At 38.4% G+C, this 18425-nt stretch overlaps 1 protein-coding gene across 3 annotated transcripts; it reads left to right on the forward strand.

The window, feature by feature from the left end:
- Positions 1–125: 125 nt before the first annotated feature.
- On the forward strand, positions 126–17535 carry LOC143285562 (geranylgeranyl pyrophosphate synthase-like). Of its 3 annotated transcripts, none has more exons than XM_076592959.1 (12): positions 126–222; positions 818–953; positions 1711–1779; positions 4167–4252; positions 4632–4678; positions 5420–5536; positions 6039–6140; positions 7970–8030; positions 8457–8535; positions 10272–10374; positions 11947–12061; positions 13274–17535. In XM_076592959.1, the coding sequence occupies exons 2-12, from the start codon at positions 906–908 to the stop codon at positions 13431–13433; spliced, it is 987 nt and encodes a 328-aa protein (XP_076449074.1). In that variant the 5' UTR covers positions 126–222; positions 818–905; the 3' UTR covers positions 13434–17535. The 3 variants fall into 3 exon arrangements, with proteins under 3 accessions (XP_076449074.1, XP_076449066.1, XP_076449083.1); XM_076592951.1 differs by lacking the exon at positions 126–222 and adding an exon at positions 236–398; XM_076592968.1 differs by lacking the exon at positions 126–222 and adding an exon at positions 236–394.
- The last annotated feature ends 890 nt before the right edge of the window (positions 17536–18425 follow it).

The raw sequence follows: 18425 nt of genomic DNA on the forward strand, positions 1-18425 counted from the left end.
GATCCAAACTTACTCCTAATTTGAAAAGAAAAGACAAAAGGTTTTTTAAGATTATCATTATGAATTATCTCTCCCGGGACATTAGATAAGATGGGGTTTATTCTAACCTTACACCGGTTCATGAGGCATGGACGAGGATGCACACAACACGAAAGCCTGAGTCACTGAATATATTTAGCAACAGATTGTCAGAATTTGACAACACGTGGCTGTCCTGACTTGGTATATACACCTCATGATAAATTTTCATCAATACCTTTTTTTTTGTTATGTGAACGAGAGAAAATATTTATAAAGCAGTCCTGTCTCGACCAGTGGGTGGAGTCGAACCAAGACGGAACGTTTGAAGTCTTCGGATCGGATAGGGAGATAAGCACTGTGACAATCTCTCTCTGTATGTATGTATTTATGTGAGTGTGTGAGAGAGGGAGAGACAGAGAGAGAGAGAGAGAGTATGTGCGCGTTGTGTGTGCGTGTGTTTAAGTGGGTGATGGGGGCAGGAGGTGGGTGTTGTGGTGTGGTGGCACATACGGAGAGAGATGTCGGAATGTGTTTTGAATGCATTACATACACACACGCGCTCACATGTGCACACACACGCGCGCGCGCGCGCGTATGCACACACACAGACTATGTATGTGTATATATATATATATATATTATGCATGTACGCAGACAAGAGAGAAAACTTCATTCAAAGTAAGAATAGTTCATTTGCATGTAATACATGTGTTCTTGTCTAGATTGGTTTTGTTGTTGTTGGGTTTACTTCCCACTTCCCACTGACCTAATTTGATTTTTTTTTTTTTTATCTCAGTGACGGTCTCACATCAGGTATACTTGAACATAAAAGCAGAGACTGGGAGAGAAATATTGTTCTGCTGACTGGGATTTCCTGACAACCAATGGATCACTTGCCAACATCTACAATGCCAGCAGAGACATCTGAAAAGGTAAGGATCCACTCGTTTTTGGTGCCCCTCTTTAACCTTTCCACCCACCCGCCATGCACCCACCTCCTACCCCTCTCCTCATAATTGAAATGCACACAAAAAGTTGGAATGGTGCATTTAAAACTGATAGCACAGTGATCTTGTATCACCAAGCTTCAGCAGAAAAGAGGTTAAAGAAACAAAAATTGATAGGTGCGGTGGCCGAATGATTAGAATGCAGGATTCTCATCTGAGTTTCCAGAGTTAGATCTGTGGTTTTGGCACACCTGGTGGGTTAATGGTGGAGATTTTTCCTGAGCTTCCAGGTCAGCAGACACACACGTTAAAGATCCATGTCAGCAATTAGTAGGATATGGAAACAAGAACATCCCCAGCATATACACATAGTCATTTGGATGAGGTGATAAACTGAGGTTCCGTGTGAAGCATACACTTTGTGTGTGTGTTTGTGTGTGTTAAAAAGAGAGAGGACAGAAGTGTGTTCAATAGTCTTGCATATTTATTATGCATGCACATGCACATGCACACACACTCGCGCGCACACTCGCACACGCGCGCGCACGCACACACACACACATTCATGATAGATCAGTACAAGTACACATGTCCCAAGTAACAGGTTAAAGTGATGAAAGACTTAAGAATAAAGTTTGAAGATATGCAATGTCGCTGTCAGGAAATTTGAAACAGAATCACACTTCATGTGGTATAGATAAAAATGCAAATGTAAAATGATTTGTTTTCATGACACTTTCAGATTCTGCTGGAGCCTTACGACTACATCTGTCAAATCCCAGGAAAGCAGATCAGAACTAAACTGTCAGCAGTAAGTATTTTCTGTGTTGTGGGGATTGAGAAGTCCTTTGATTTGTCAACTCAGTTATTATGAAATTCCTTGTAGTTGTATGATGAATAATTTGTTAAAAAGATATTCAGTCTGCAATAGTTGAAAGACTAAATGGGAGACTAAACAAGGAGACTGATGATAATGTTGCTGGATAGGAATTGTCAATAGCGTGAACTTAGCTGTGTTTCCCTGGCAGATAATTGTAACAGTATTTCACTGCAGAAATTGTCATTGTGAAACATTACAGGAAACCTTTTGTTTTACCACTTTAAAGCTGTAAGGAAAAAATACAAAGAAATCTTTACATCATTCATCATTCAAAATGTTTGCGTTTGACCAGATCCTGAAAAGCCTGACCATGACCAGCAGATTTGTGTGTGTGTGTGTGTGTGTGTGTGTGTGTGTGTGTGTGTGTGTGTGAGTATGTGTGTATGTGTGTGTGTGTGTGTGAGTATGTGTGTGTGTATGTGTGTGTGTGTGAGAGAGAGTGCAGAGATGCCAACTGTTACAATTTCACCGTATTTTGTTATACTTGATTGCAGTTTGTTCCTTCATCACACCAATGTCAAAATTGTTCCTCCGAGTTCAATTTCGACTACATAGCTTGGCGGAGGAAGAATTTTGTTTAATGTCCCATCACACATATCGGTGATTGAAGACATTCAGTTAAAGTATTTATGAATACATATGAGTATTATCAGAGTATTATCGGTTAGAAAGGGTGGGATATGTGAATGAATGGAGGGTTGGGGGAAACTGGGCAAATGAGGGTGAAATGAGAGTGAAATTAGAAAAAAAATTTTCACTACAATTACAGGAAATTACTTAAAGGACTTCGTAAAAGAGAAGTCGTTAAACTGACAAGCGAAACAACTGATAATGAATGCAAAAAGTCAAAAACATCAACGTTCTCAGTCACTTGTGAAGACACACTTTCGTGTACATAAGGCTTCATCAAGCTACAGTCAAAAATTATATGCTTAATTGTCAGGTTACTAAAGCATATGCACTTGACATTAGAACAATACTTGGTCCATAATGAATTTGATAATAGTCTGAGAGCTAAACTTAGAATTGGTCTGCGAATCGGACCAAAGTCTGAGAGAGTCAACTGACAAGGTTTTAGTCTTGAATTCAAGCACCTATAAAAGTCTCTTTCTAGTATATTGCTTATTTCCTTGTATGACAATGGGCAGTATGCTTTTATACTATCTGTATGATTCTTTGCTCCCCTTTTTGCTGCCCTGTCTGCTTGGTCGTTACAAAGGAATCCAGTATGGGATGGTATCCAACAAAAATCAACATTTGTACCCTTCTCAAATAGGGAGTGCAATAAATACCTAATTTCAAACAATAAATCTTCTCTTTGATTATTCTAAAAAATTATTATTATTATACATAGCTGGGTCACATGCTGTCCAGTTGTAATATTATCACAGTCACAGCTGACCTATAATGGACCAACAGCAGTTCTAATCAAAAGGTTATCATTTGGAAGGCTGTCATATAAGTATCCATATCATTCATTTTGAAGGGGTCTCCACACATCCAGACCTATCAGTCACGGGGCCTGGGCAGTCAGTACTAACCTCAGTCTCACGTGATGATGCTCAGCTAATCGCATGCGTGTTTACATTGAAACAGAATTGAGTGGACCAGTCAGCATAATCGTTTGCCCGAACAAGAGAGAACATGGCCAAATCAAATTGCTCCTCAATCAAACAACGTCCATTCCCGATGAATTTAGCTATGGAGCGCAAGGAAGGAACAAGCGGCTTGAAACAGGAAAGCCAACCTTGGATTCCGATTGTGAGAAACAAGACGAACAAAGACCAGGGAAGTGACACAGTGCCACAGGTGTGTCAGCTGTAAAGGAGCGGCAGAGGGAACAGAAGTTTTGCCAAATGTACACTGAAAAATATCTGTGCATCATGCCCTCCATTTTGGGGACCTCGCATGCTCATTGTACTGTATGTAAGTTCAACATTTCTATCAGCCACAGGGGGATTGATGATATCAATTGACATGTGAAAAAGTGCCAGGCATATTAACAAAAAATAGGACATGAACAAACAAAAGTTCTGCTTTGAGCAGCATCAGCATACTCACACATTGTACACTTGCTGATGTGGCTCGGAGTTCAAGTAATCCCTCCAAATTCAAAATGATCCTAGGAAATTTCCTGATTATTTCTACAAACATTGACAGGGGTTTGCATCTGTGTGTGTGTGTGTGTGTGTGTGTGTGTGTGTGTGTTCTAATAAAGTCTCTACCAACAAAAATACATATCTATCTATCTATATCATGAATGTATATCTGCCTTTGCCAACAGATGTGCGTATTGTTGCATGAATCTCTCTTTCCAGGCTTTTAACCATTGGCTGAAAATTCCACAAGACAAACAGAAGGTGATTGGAGATGTTATACAGATGCTTCACAATGCCAGCCTGATGTGAGTAGAAACCTTTTGATTAGAACTGCTGTGAGTCCATTACAGGCCAGTTGTGACTGTGATAATGTGTTACGTTGAATGTTTGTTTTATTTCTTGCTTAAATGTTCATTTATACTACCTGCAAATTGTGTGTATTTGTGTGTCTAACTCTTTCTGTGTGTGTGTGTGTGTGTGTGTGTGTGTGTGTGTGTGTGAAAAGATTAGAGATAGCCTTTTATTTGAGGAATCTTGTGGTGCATTCACATGAATATTGCAGTTTATGCATAAATCTCAATCAGAAAATAACAGTGCAGTGAATTGTGATGTTTTTTTTGTTGTTAGATAAAAAAAATTTAAAAATTTTAACTATATTTGTCAACATTCTTCTATTGTTCACAGAATAGATGACATAGAAGACAATTCCAAGCTCCGAAGAGGAATTCCAGGTACTTGTGTGTTATGTAATTTTGTTTATTTTGGGGTAATGTTTACAACATTTTACATTCCATGAAAGAAAATGCTGGGTTGTTTATGAAAATTAGAAAAGTATGTCAGAAACACTTGATTTTCACATCGTGAAAGCAAATAAACAGTATGTTTCAAAACGAGACTGAAAGCTTGTTTATATTTAATGGTTGATGTTACAGTGGTAGGTATGTAACATAGATGTAATGTTTTATGTTAACAAAGCGTTTTTGTAAAGCAGCTAGAGCAGATTTCTGGATAGTGTGCTATATAAGTATCCATTATTATTATTAGGAGTTGGTTTTTTTCTCTGTTTCTGTTTTTTTTGTTTTGGGTTGGTTGTTTGGGGGTTTTTTTTTGGTTTTTTTAGAGTGAGGATAATGTAATGAATGAAGAATACTGTTAATCTTGTTTTCATGTGTAGAGAACAAGAGAAGACATAACAAAGCTGTTTAAAATGTGAAATCCTGTTTTAAGAATCAATTTATGTTGTTGTGTTTTTCTTTCTTTGGCTTGGTACGAAATAGGAGAAAGTTTATAAAAAAAAACCCCTGTGGGTTGTAAAATAAGACTCACTTTTAAAAAGTTTATCATTTAGCTCGATACTCGCACTTGAATAAAAGTAACTGTATAGGTTGCATAGTTTTAGTTATCAATAGTACTTGCGCATCAGCATCAGTATGTGTATGTATGTATGTGGTTTCTTTTTTTTTATGTTTCAGTTGCACACAGTATATTTGGTGTGGCCCAGACAATCAACTCTGCTAACTATGTATACTTCTTGGCTTTGGATGAACTGAATAAACTCAAAAATGCCAGTGCAACACAAGTCTTCACAGGTAATTGAGAACCTGATCATAGTTATTTGTATTCAAGACCAGAAAGAGAAACAGATAGAATCATGTGTATAGACACTGCACTTTTATCATTCTATTTTGAAATGGCCATATTCAGGCATATAATTCAGCTATCATGTCTTGATACAGGGTGGTAAATATCGCAGTAGTTATTGCAGTGATAATGCAGATGTTATTGCTCAGGCAGAAATAACTAGTTCTGAATAACTTGTTCTTTAAAACTTTGGTTAAGCATTACATGCAAGGGTGTGTCTGAGGGGGACACAGAAAAAAAGTTACGAGTTACGAGCTTCTTCTACACTTGTTGGCTACATCATGATTACTTATTCATGTCATTTAGATTGTCAAATTCCATTTTCAGGACTAACAGAACATTTGAAGTAATTACAGTTTTATGACTGTTAGTTACTGTAGTATAATATTTGATTTGCTATTTTGTGAACTTTGTTAATTTCTGATGGTAAGGTGGTGTTTGCCATTTCAGAACAGCTTCTGGAGTTGCACCGTGGTCAGGGCATGGACATATACTGGCGTGATGCAGTCATTTGCCCCACAGAGGATGATTACAAATTGATGGTTATACGCAGTGAGTGTTGACTGCATGACAGCAGTTCTTGTCAATGATTGTTGCATCAGAATGTGAGGGTTTTTTTTTTTGTTTTTGTTGTTGTTGTTTTTTTGCTTCAGTCACATTACTCCCATGACACTCGTTCTGAGTCGACGGGCGCAGTAGCCGAATGGTTGAAGCGTTGGACTTTGAACCTGAGGGTCCCGGGTTCGAATCTCGGTGACGGCGCCTGGTGGGTAAAGGGTGGAGATTTTTCCGATCTCCCAAGTCAACATATGTGCAGACCTGCTAGTGCCTGAACCCCATTCGTGCGTATACGCAAGCAAAAGATCAAATACGCACGTTAAAGATCCTGCAATCCATGTCAGCGTTCGGTGGGTTATGGAAACAAGTACATACCTAGCATGCACACCCCCGAAAGCGGAGTATGGCTGCCTACGTGGCGGGGTAAAAACGGTCATACACGTAAAAGCCCACTCGCATATATACGAGTGAACGTGGGAGTTGCAGCCCACGAACAAAGAAGAAGAAGAAGAAGTTCTGAGTCCCTCATGCTTATCTACACCCGGCAGTTCACAGGGAACCATCCATGTTAGGTCATCTGGGGACCACATGTCAGAGGAAACCCTGCACTGCTGCTGAGTCACTTCAGTGGCGTTCAGAAGTGCTTGTTCTGATTTATTTTACTTAGGACACCACCTACTAAGCCCCCTACTAATGACAGTGATAGCTTAGTCGCGGAGCCAGACTGAGTGAGTGTCCCCCTAGAGAGGAGATCACCACCATATCCCTCCAGTGGCAGTCCCTTCATGAATCTGCCGACACTGAAGACCTTGACATTACTCACCCCAAGCATGGAAGTGGAGGGAGATCAAAACTGAGGTCACCATGAGAGCAGGGCATGAAAGGCCACAGAATTTGGGAATGCAAGTTCTTTGTCTTCCCTGGCTTGATTCAAAGTCATGCATGCTGCTCTTCATGTTGTAATGTTGTTGGGTCAGGTTTTTTTTCTACTTCTCACCAAATCTCTCAGAACAAAACAGAAAAAAAACACACACACACACAAACAGCAGTAGTAACAAAATAAAGTAAACAACAAACAGGTTAAAGCAAAGCAGTACAAAACAAGAAACAAAACCATCCAAACAGCCAACCTATGGTTGAAACCCGTCAAGAGTTTACAGAACTCAAGAGTATGGAAGGTGTGTGTGTTTGTGTGTGTGTGTGTGTGATGGTTCTTGATTTAGAATGTGTTCAATTTTCATGAGTTTTGATGATTTCAAATGCGTGTGTTAGCATGTGTGCATTCATGTGTGCTTTGTCATTGACATATTCCATTTTCTTGCATGTAACTCTTGATTAAAGTGCCCTGTCATTAATTTTGGTTTTTATTTTTCTCCCATATTGATTGTTAGCGCTCTGGGCCCCTCTTTTAAGGTGGCAGAGCACATGATGAATACCCATGATTATTTGAATTATTATTACTTTTAATTACACATACTTAACCGTGACCCAACTAGTGCAGACTCTGGCAGGGGTCTGACATTCCTGTCCTGTGCAAACTACTACCCATGATTATTTGAATTATTATTACTATTATTATTATTACTGTCATTTTTTTCTCCCTCCCGTGTTAATGCTTTACACAAACCTGGGCTGGGGTATGCTTTTAAAACATGATTAGCACATTGGGTTTATGGGAAGATCAGGCATCTCTCCTTTAAAAACATGTTTTTTTTTACAGCAGAATTGGTGTAGTTTATATGGACTGGCCTGCATGCTTTGACACCTCCTTAAAATCATCTATTTCTAAAAAAAATCTTTTTTTGTTGTTGGTGTGTTTGCAGAAACTGGTGGTCTGTTTGGTCTGGCTGTGAGGCTGATGCAGCTGTTCAGTGAGAACAAAAGGTAGATCACAAAGTGAACACTGTGAGATAAGTCTGTAATCGGTCACCAACCCGCGGTATTCAATTTGTTGTCATTTTAATGCTTTGTTTTGTGAGAATTCGTTGTTCCTGATTAGCCAAAAATAGAAAATTTATAGATTTTGTCTTTTTTTCCCCCTTTGATTTCACATATTTTCATTTGAAGTGATATTCATGTCATGTAATGTTTGTGTTAGTTTGTGGGGGGTTGATTGTAATGTCAGTTTGGGATTATGTTGACCATTGACAGAAAATGTATGCCCATTTTTAATGGACTGGTGTTTCTTCTGGTATTGGGCATTTTCTTGAAGTCCTTTGAATTTGGTTTTGTGTTTTGTCACATGCATTAAGTTTTGTGCTGCTTGTATGCTGTGCTTGAAGTTTTTGTTTTGTTTTGTTTTGTTCTCAGTGACTTCAAACCTCTGTTAGACGTCCTGGGACTTTACTTTCAGATCAGGGATGACTACGCCAATCTGTTGTCGGATGAGGTACACTGCTGTCCTTCTTCATTGCTGCCCCAGTGCAGTATCAAATTTAGCTGTAGAAAACTCTTGAAAGTCTCAGTGCATTTGTATAATGATCCACACATCAGTGGACTTGAAACATTATATTTAACAGCACACACACACACACGCACACACACACACACACACACACACACACACACACACATGTTCACATATTTTACATATACTGTAAAAGTTACCTTGTAATTACCCACCCCCTCTCATGCACAAATTTCAATCTAAATTTGGAGATGGGCATTTTACTGGGTACTTTACCCTTCATGGAAGCCCAGCCCCTTGTTTGGTGTCACCATAAAGTACTGGCTGGGTGTTTACTCCATGCATGAGAAGTCTTGTTAAATTCACAATATCTTTTGGATAATCCAATGCCAAGAGTTTAATCATTTCAGCTGTATAAGACTTGTTTCGTGGCATACTGGTGACCAGTATTGACTTGGATATCTGAGTTTCAGTTTCAGTTTCAGTAGCTCAAGGAGGCGTCACTGCGTTCGGACAAAACCATTTACGCTACATCACATCTGCCAAGCAGATGCCTGACCAGCAGCGTAACCCAACGCAGATATCTGAATGTCTGGGAAGAGACCAACCATTCTCTGCAAACAGTTCACAACAAAAGACTGCCTGCTGGAACAAAATGCTGCATCTTGATGTGATAAGATCACACTTGTTTTTTTCAGTAACACATCATCAAGGTCTCAAGCAGACATTCTGTTCAGTATCTCAAGATCTAAATCAGCACTGCTTTGCATAGCAACATGATCCCAAATAGCGAACTGGATTATTGTTACTAAATGATTTTTTTTTTCGAAGTGGGGTAGGTGGGAGTTTACAAGGATTTAACCCTACGCATTATGTTTACCCAAATGGGGGATGGGCATTTCCTCGATACTTGGTTCCTACAAGGTAGTTTACCATACATTTGCTTTAATTTTTTTCACAGAGTTTAAAGCACGTTGGGTTACGCTGCTGGTCAGGCATCTGCTTGGCAGATGTGGTGTAGCGTATATGGATTTGTCTGAATGCAGTGACGCCTCCTTGAGCTACTGAAACTGAAACTGAAACTCATAGAGTTTACAGCTTGCATTGTAATTAGTTCTCTCTCCTTTATATATGGATTTTGTTTTCTCGTCTAAAATCACTCATTGTGAATAGAAGTTAAACCAAAGAACACACTCTCTCTCAGTCTCTGTCTTACACATGTGCACACACATCTGCTGTCTGCATGATAGTCAGACGTGTCCGACTATGACCATCAGAACAGCAGAGGAGGCAACTGCTGTCCCAGCTATCTAGGCTAGAATTTGATAGAAGTGGAGAGTGTCTTGCCCAAAGTACATCCCCACTCTCTTGGCCAAGAGGGTTTTAGGACAGTTGGTGTTGGGATGATACTCAAAGGCCAGCTAGCCCTCAGGGGTGCAGCACAAAGTCAGTGCATTCTTGCCTCATAGTTTGAGAGTCATAGTCATTTCTGAAAAGATTTAGCTAGAATCCACTGTCTGTGATAGTCTGTCTCTTATTTCTGAAAAGATTTAGCTAGAATCCACTGTCTGTGATAGTCTATCTCTTATTTCTGAAAAGATTTAGCTAGAATCCACTGTCTGTGATAGTCTATCTCTTATTTCTGAAAAGATTTAGCTAGAATCTACTGTCTATGATAGCCTATCTCTCCGTAAACTGTGCACATCTTGTGTTGACAGTACAAAGCCAACAAGAGCTACTGTGAGGACCTGACAGAAGGCAAGTTCTCCTTCCCCATCATTCATGCTGTGCGAGCCGATCTCACCAACACCACTCTCCTCAGTATCCTTTGCAGTCATGCAGTGTCCTTTGTGTGTGTGTGTGTGTGTGTGTGTGTGTGTGTATTGTGTGTTTGCATTGTGTGTTAATATCCATGTGTTTTCATATAATTATGTGTGTGCACATGCATTGTGTGTGTGTGTGGTGTGTTTGTGTATGTTTGTGTGTGTGTGTGTGTGTGTGTGTGTGTAAGTCTTAGTATGTGTAGTCTTAGTATGTGAGAGAAAGGCCATTCACAGCATTGTTAAAAACAGAAATGCTTTGATGTAGTGGAAACGTGCGTGTATATCATTTTAAGATAAAAAACAAAACAAAAAAAACAGCAACCTATATTAGGTTTCAAATTTTCTAAGTGTGTTGGTTTCATGTGAAGTGTGGGTTACATTGTGGCTGTTTTAACCCTTTGAGCCCTGACCACCGCTTTACCGGTGGTGGGGAGGGGTGGCATAATGCCTGACCACCAGTTGAGCGGTTGTGTCATGTTTTGCTATTGGTTGACTTATATTTAAGAGCCAATCAGAAAAACCATAATATTCCGACGCCAGCGAACACAGTATCAACATTGCCGCGCCCCCTCACTGTGTTTTGTGCATGTGCTTCGGATAAGAAAGATCGATATCTGCCATGAAGCGTGCAGAGTCTCAACCTGACACGCCTCCTTTGATCAACTGATTCTGCATGCTCAGATTCATTTTCAACATCACTATCTGTAGCAAAATCATCCGATTCGAATTCCACCTCACTATCAGAGTAATCATTGTCATACTCTACTTCCGATAAATCATCAAGCATATCAGTTACTTGCTGCGTTGTGTACAGTTGTTTTCTCGCACGTTTTGTCCCTGATTTCTGCCCTGACAGGCCAGGTTGAGACTCTGCACGCTTCAAGTGTTTACGCACCGCTCAACCGGTGGCCGGGCATTATGTCATTTTTCTCTGCCACCGGTAAAGCGGTGGTCAGGGCTCAAAGGGTTTAATACCAATTATTTGCAAATTTTGGCTCAGGAGCTCAGGCAGAAGGGTTAAAATTGCTCAGGAACTCAGGGCTCAAAGGGTTAAGCAGATTGATTCAATTTCACATAGCAGGAGAGGCACATGAAGCTTTTACTTTTTTTAGACAATGTATTTCTGACTTTCTTCCATTTTTTTCCATTTGTAAAGCCCATTATGTAATTGTCATGTTGCTGAATAAAGTGCCCAGTGTGAATTAACATTGAAAGGACTTTCTGAATAATGTTCCCAGTGTGAATTATTATTGAAAAGACTTTCTGAATAATGTGCCCAGTGTGAATTATTATTGAAAAGACTTTCTGAATAATGTGCCCAGTGTCAATTATTATTGAAAGGACATTTCTGAATAATGTGCTCAGTGTGAATTATCATTGAAAGGGTTTATGCATGGGACTTTCTTTCTTTCTTAGTTGATTGTCATGTTGCTGAATAATGTGCCCAATGTATATTATCATTGATAGCGTTTCGTTGTTCATGGTTGTACTGTTGAGTTTCTTGTTACTCCTCTGGTTGTGCGTGAATAAAACTGGAAGTGGAGACATCTGATCCTGAGCTCCCCCTCAGACGTGTTGCGGCAGCGTACCAATGACAATGACGTCAAGAAATACTGTGTGGACTACATGAAGAAGATGGGATCCTTTGACTACACCCAATCTGTGCTTGTTGACTTAGAAAAAAAGTATGTGGATTTATTGATTTTTTTTCTTTCTTCCATATTTCAAACAAATGATTGTCAATCAAATACATGAACACAAAAAAGGATTGGATTTTATGTATTTGTGGAATGACCAAGCTGTTCCATTTGGCAGGTTCACTAGAGTATCTGTGCTTGTTGACTTAGAAAAAAAGTATGTGGATTTATTGATTTTTTTTCTTTCTTCCATATTTCAAACAAATGATTGTCAATCAAATACATGAACACAAAAAAGGATTGGATTTTATGTATTTGTGGAATGACCAAGCTGTTCCATTTGGCAGGTTCACGAGAGTATAGTGTTGGTTATTTTAACTCAGAGAAATAGATTTCAGCTTGAAAATGGGTGCTCATATGTTCCTGCTATCAGGTTACATCAGGGTAGATTTTGCTATACTTTTTTTGTTTAAAGCATTATTGCTATGATCTGGCATCAAGGGAATTAAACAACAACAGTAAATGCAGTTACTGTAAACTTAATATTTGACAAAATTAGCCTTCTGAAAATTTGGTTTCAGTTTTTTAAGTAGCCTTTTTTTGTTGTTGTTGTAAGTGCTGATCTTTAGCCACATGTAAGTGATATTTGATCCCATTTTTAAATTTTGTATGTTATTTTATTGTGTGTATATTAATGTTGTATGTGTTATTTTTTCTTTTGTGTGTGAGTGTTGTATTTGTTATAGTTTCATGTGTGTATGAGTGTTGTATGTGTTATGTTTTCATGTGTGTATGAATGTTATATGTTTTATTTTTTCATGTGTGCATGAATTCTGTATGTGTTATTTTTTCATGTGTGTGTAAATGTTTTATGTTTATTTTTTTTTCATGTGTGTATAAATGTTGTATGCGCTATTTATCACGTGTGTATAAATGTCGTATGTGTTATTTTTATCATGTGTCTATAAATGTTGCTTGTGTTATTTTATCATGTGTGTATAAATTTTGTATGTGTTATTTTTTCATGTGTGTATAAAGGTTGAGTTATTTTATCATGTGTGCATAAATATTGTATGTGTTATTTCAATCTGGAGTGTATATAAATGTTGTATGTGTTATTTTTTTTCATGTGTGTGTAAATGTTGTATGTGTTGTTGTTTTGTTCATGTGTGTATGAATGTTGTATGTTTTATTTTATCACGCGTGTACAAATGTTGTATGTGTTATTTCATCGTGTGTGTACGCACGCTGTCCTTGCAGAGCCTTGGCACTGATCGAGAGTCACGGAGGTAACCCCCACCTGTCCAGCCTCGTCAAGGAGCTGAGCAAAGTGCACACTCAGCCTCAGCCATGTTCTGAGGACGGGGCGACGGTGGTTCCAAGACCTCCCCTGGCACAACACATACCACAGAGACCCTAGTGTTTTGAACCGATACCCCCTCCTCCATTCAGGCCCACGTGGTGACCGGTGGATGCATGTGTGCGAATGACTGTGCTTGGCTCGCATGTTTTCTCTCTTCCAATCCCCTTCACAAAGTCATTGTGTTGTTGTGGTACAAATCAAAAATGTACCAGGATCTCTGAGGCTTGGTTTTTGTTCTATAAACAAATACTGACGGCTTGATAAGGGAATGAATGCTATGTGATTGTGAAGATAGGAATAGGGGTGATAAAGGATGAGATTCTTTATATATATCACTCTCTCTGACAACTGAGCACCTGCTTGTACGACAATTGAATGTATGTTACAAGAGCATCAAGTTGTGTGTGTGTGGAAAAGTGCCATGCCCAGCTCAACTGTTTCTAGTAGGTTGATGCTTTAAGATGTAAGCTGTAGTAAGGTGCATTTGTAATCAAATCCAGCTGATGAAAATGTTTTTGAGATAGGGTAAAACAGTCATCAAAAATGCTTACTCAAAAACTGCGAACATGTGAGACGCAGCTGAAAAAGGCGAGGCAGACAGTCCATGTGTCAAGGCTTGTTTCTGAACAGAGATGGGTGATCAGATAAAGGGAACATGGTTTGTCAAGTTTCTGTACAGAATTGTTCATTTTTGTTTCCCTGTGCTGGAGAATATATGCACTTGTCTCTTGGCGTCATTCTGTTTTGTGTTTGGTTTGGAGACCCAGGAAACATCCTCTTTTTTGGGTTTGTCTCAGGAGAAAATGCACTCAGATTCAATATGTGCATAATGTATGTTGTTCATGGAGAGATTTTACTATTAACATTCTTCAGTGCAATAGTAGTTGTGTCAATCATGTAAAATGCAGGATATAAATCTCACTCCTGTCATTGTTGTTAGTGTTGTTCATTGTTGTTCTTTTAAAAGATTAAGTCATTTTGTTGATTTTTCCAGTAGCAACATTTTATTTGAAAAGGTAAAAATGGTCCCAGTGTACAAAAACCTGGAAATAACAGCTCTTTGAAGGCATGTGCAAAGGATTGGTGGCTTAGCCAGAGATTCCTTTGCCCAGGCTGGAATCTTGCATAGACCATTGTATTTTTTTCTTGTCGCTAAACATTCTATGATTGTGGATACAAAAAATAATAGAAAGTTTACCCAGAACTTAAGTTTGAATTTAGTTGTATATTTTGGTGATCTGTCACCACCTTTCTCAGAAAAAAAACTGATACAGGAAAGTCTTGGTTTGGACAGGCTGTGAGTTGTATTAATTACAGATGCCTGGGCACAGGTGCCTGTTGAAAAAGAATTGAGGGAGTTCTAAATTGGAGGGAGGTCCAGGCCAGTGTCCTGGGTGAGGTAAGGCTTTCTCATTTTTACTCTTTCGCCTTTCTCTTCCAGAAACTGGTTTCTGTGCACAGCAGTAAATGCTCCATCCACATCAGTTCTGCATTTCTGTGACAGTCCAGGCTTTAGTTGTTTTTTTTGGATGGTACGTCTTCCTTATCCTTCCTCTTTCAGAAATTGGTTTCAGTGCACAGCACTGATGTCCCATCCTGGTCAGTACTGTGATTCTGTGAGTCTGGACATGAATTTTTTGGATGAGACAGTGCACAGGGTTTTTTCATGCAGGATACCCTTTGCAGGGGTATGGGGAAAAAACGGAGCATGTTTTGTAGGGCTGTGGTTGTCTTATGAAGAGCAGGCCCAATTTGACAAGAGAAATATGTTGTGAAAAGAAATAAATGCAGTGCAGTTCTCTTATACATGTGCCGACATGGAACAAATCTGGCAGATTCTTTGCTGTCTAATGATGCAAGCGAGATTTCATAATACATTTGGTTTGTTTTAAAGTTCTGTAAGTGGTGGTTATCTAGTTACATGCCCCCTTTAACAAGGCAGAGAGGTGTATAGGATTCAGTTTTCACTAATGTTCATATTGTGTTCTCTAATCTGTTCCAAGATCTTTGTGGTGTGAGACCAATTTCCATGACCCCTTGCTTATTAAAAATGACAGCTAACAGAAATTTCTTAAGGAGGATTCACTGTCAACTGCTCAGATGCAGTGTTTACTGGTGATGAGGTAAGCACAGAACTGAAAGCTGCAAGTTACACGGTTGTTGGACTGAACCTGGACATGTACAACTTCTTGTATTATTTTTGGTTTTACATTGGTCTGTTTCCTTTCATTTGGGATTGATTTCAGGCAAATTTTCGTTTTGGGAATGTTTTGTGCTTGACAGGTGATAACTAGTGATTTTTTTTTATATTTCTGAATGAACTCCCAGAGCTGATTTTTGTGTGTGAATGAGCTCTGTGCGGTGATTGTTTTCTTGTGGTCTGACTGAGCTCCATGAGCTGATTATATCTGTTGATGTCCAATTTGAGCTATATGCTGCCAGTCATCAAAAAAAAAAAAAAAAAGTGTGGCTTTGGGACAGTTGGTATCCTGTTTCCTTCAGTGTCCATACCACCAATTCCTTTGTTCCCTTTTTCATCATTGGTTTGCAGCCCAAGTGACCACGGAGACCATATCATTTGTTCACACTTAATAAAAAAAAAAAAAAGAAGGCAAAAAAAAACAACCAAACAAACAAACAACAAAAAAACCACTTTTTTTCCTTCCACTTCTGTCTGATCTTCACCTTATCAAACAAAAACCACCTGCACTTCCAGCTTCTGGCTGACATTGAAACTTGTGTCAGTGGTTGGTCTACAGCTTCAAAGCTGAAAGCCATGGAGACCATTATTTAAAATCTGGATGCAGGATTTTTTTTTTCTCTTTCATGTAAGTCTGTGTGTGTGTGTGTGTGTGAAGAAGGGTCTGTGCTTGTTTTCTTCATTATTTAGTTCACCAGTAAGCATGAGAATAATATCACTTTGAATCTGAACATGGGTGCAAAGGATCATGTTGTTGAGAGATCTGTTGCTTTTTATAGTTCTGTGTCATGTGAGGTACATACATTTTGGTGTACTGTGTCAAAAGGCCATCAGTAGAAACATGTACTTATAAGTAACGAATACCGGACTTCTGCAAAGAATGATGTTGGATTGTATCTGATGCGTCAGTTCACTAATTTGTAAGGTACTTTTGTCATGTGGGAGATTTCCTTTCCAACTTTTGTCATGTGGGAGAGGGGAGAAAAGGAGAATGAGGTCAGGAGGATTAGAAAGGTGAAGTTAAATTGCAGGTGTTTTTGTGTTGAATGGTCAGTTAATGTTTCTTTGTACCATAAACTTTTTAAAATTTGCATGCCCATGTACTGGACCAAAAAAAAAAAAACCTTTATTTTATAAACATTTTATTATTCATATAAACTTTATCAGTTTTAGAAACCAAGAAGTTTCTAATATATATATATGTGAATGGGACAAGTGTTTTTTTGACACATTATTTTAGTTATTTTCTTTTTTAATGTGTGTTTCTTACAGCTAAGTTCAATGGGTTTTTGTTTGGTGTTAATAATAATCTATTTGTGTATAAAAAAAAAAAATCAAATAAAAAGCTTAAAAAAATATTAGTGAAGTCTGAAAACATATATAAGAAAAACATGGTAGACATGAAACGAACAAAAAGCAAAACCATGAAATACAACATTTTCAGACTATTATCCGTGTTACTTTTTTTGTCACAGCAGATGACTGAAATTCAGCTGCTCTCCCTTGGGAGAGTGCATTGCCACAGTGCAGCAGCACCACCAACCCCTTTTTTCTTCTTCTTCCTGCATGTGCATTCCTTTTACTAACAAAGTATGCATGCCGCATACAGGACCTTGGTTTATCATCTCATCTGAATGACTAGTACCCAGACCACCACTCAAGGTCAAGTGGAGTGGGGAAGGAAAAATCCTGGTACATATATTGGAATCAAACCTGCGGACTTATACTTCGGGTACATTACCACTGCTCCACAAGTGATACCAAATGTGTAACCAACTTAAACATGTGAGATAAAAAGAAATGCAACAATTTTCAGAATGCAAAACAATACCAATTGTGTTACCAAATTTTACCTGTAAAATGTTTCTGGATTGTTGGATGTGGATTTTTGTTTCTGTGTTTGGCTTAGCTGGTTGGTTGGTACACCAACTTTTACACATAAAATGTTTCTTGACTGTTGGATGTGGATTTTTGTTTCTGTATGTTTGGCTTAGCTGGTTGGTTGGTACACCAACTTTTACATGTAAAATGTTTCTTGACTGTTGGATGTGGATTTTTGTTTACATGTAAAATGTTTCTTGATGTAAAATGTTTCTTGACTGTTGGAAGTGGATTTTTGTTTCTGTATGTTTGGCTTGGCTGGTTGGTTATGGTTTCCTTCCATATCTTTTGCTTGCGTAGTGAAGTGGACAAGAAAGCTGCCAGCAAAATTTCTCATTAATTTATTGTCTGCTCACTAAATGATGATTTAGACAGGAGCATTCTTAAGTTGGATAACTGCTGTGAAAAGATCAGCAAAATAAACCGTATCATTGATACATACTCAAAAGTAGTGGCTGCACTTTAAATTCAGGCCACACTGACCTCATTTCACCAAGGCTCAGCACTCAAGGGGTTAATTTAAACTACTTTCACTCTATGTCACTGTTACTTCTGATGATACCCTATGTCTGATCAGATATTAGATTAGATGGGTGTCACAGAAATCATGGGACTTGCAGCCCTAAATATAGAAGATAAGTATTACTTTAAAGTATAAAAAAAAGATTACTTTATTCAGGTCTTTACAGGCCACTAAGTGATGCTAAAAAAAAAATTCAAGAAGGGAAGAAATTTTGTGGACAAGTACCCCCTTTAAAAAAATTTTTTTTTTTAATTCTAGATTATATTTTAATTCATTTTTGTATGTTTATTTGTTACTGTGATTGAAAAAAAGGTTAAAATTGAATTTATAAAAAAACAAAACAACTCCACATAACATCACTGGTGTTTTAGTCACTTCATGACTTCCCATCTCACAATGAAAAAGGTATAAGATCACCACTCTCTGTTACCAAATAGCTCCTTCT

Source organism: Babylonia areolata, chromosome 1 (assembly GCF_041734735.1).
Source record: "Babylonia areolata isolate BAREFJ2019XMU chromosome 1, ASM4173473v1, whole genome shotgun sequence".
NCBI lineage: Eukaryota > Metazoa > Mollusca > Gastropoda > Neogastropoda > Buccinidae > Babylonia > Babylonia areolata.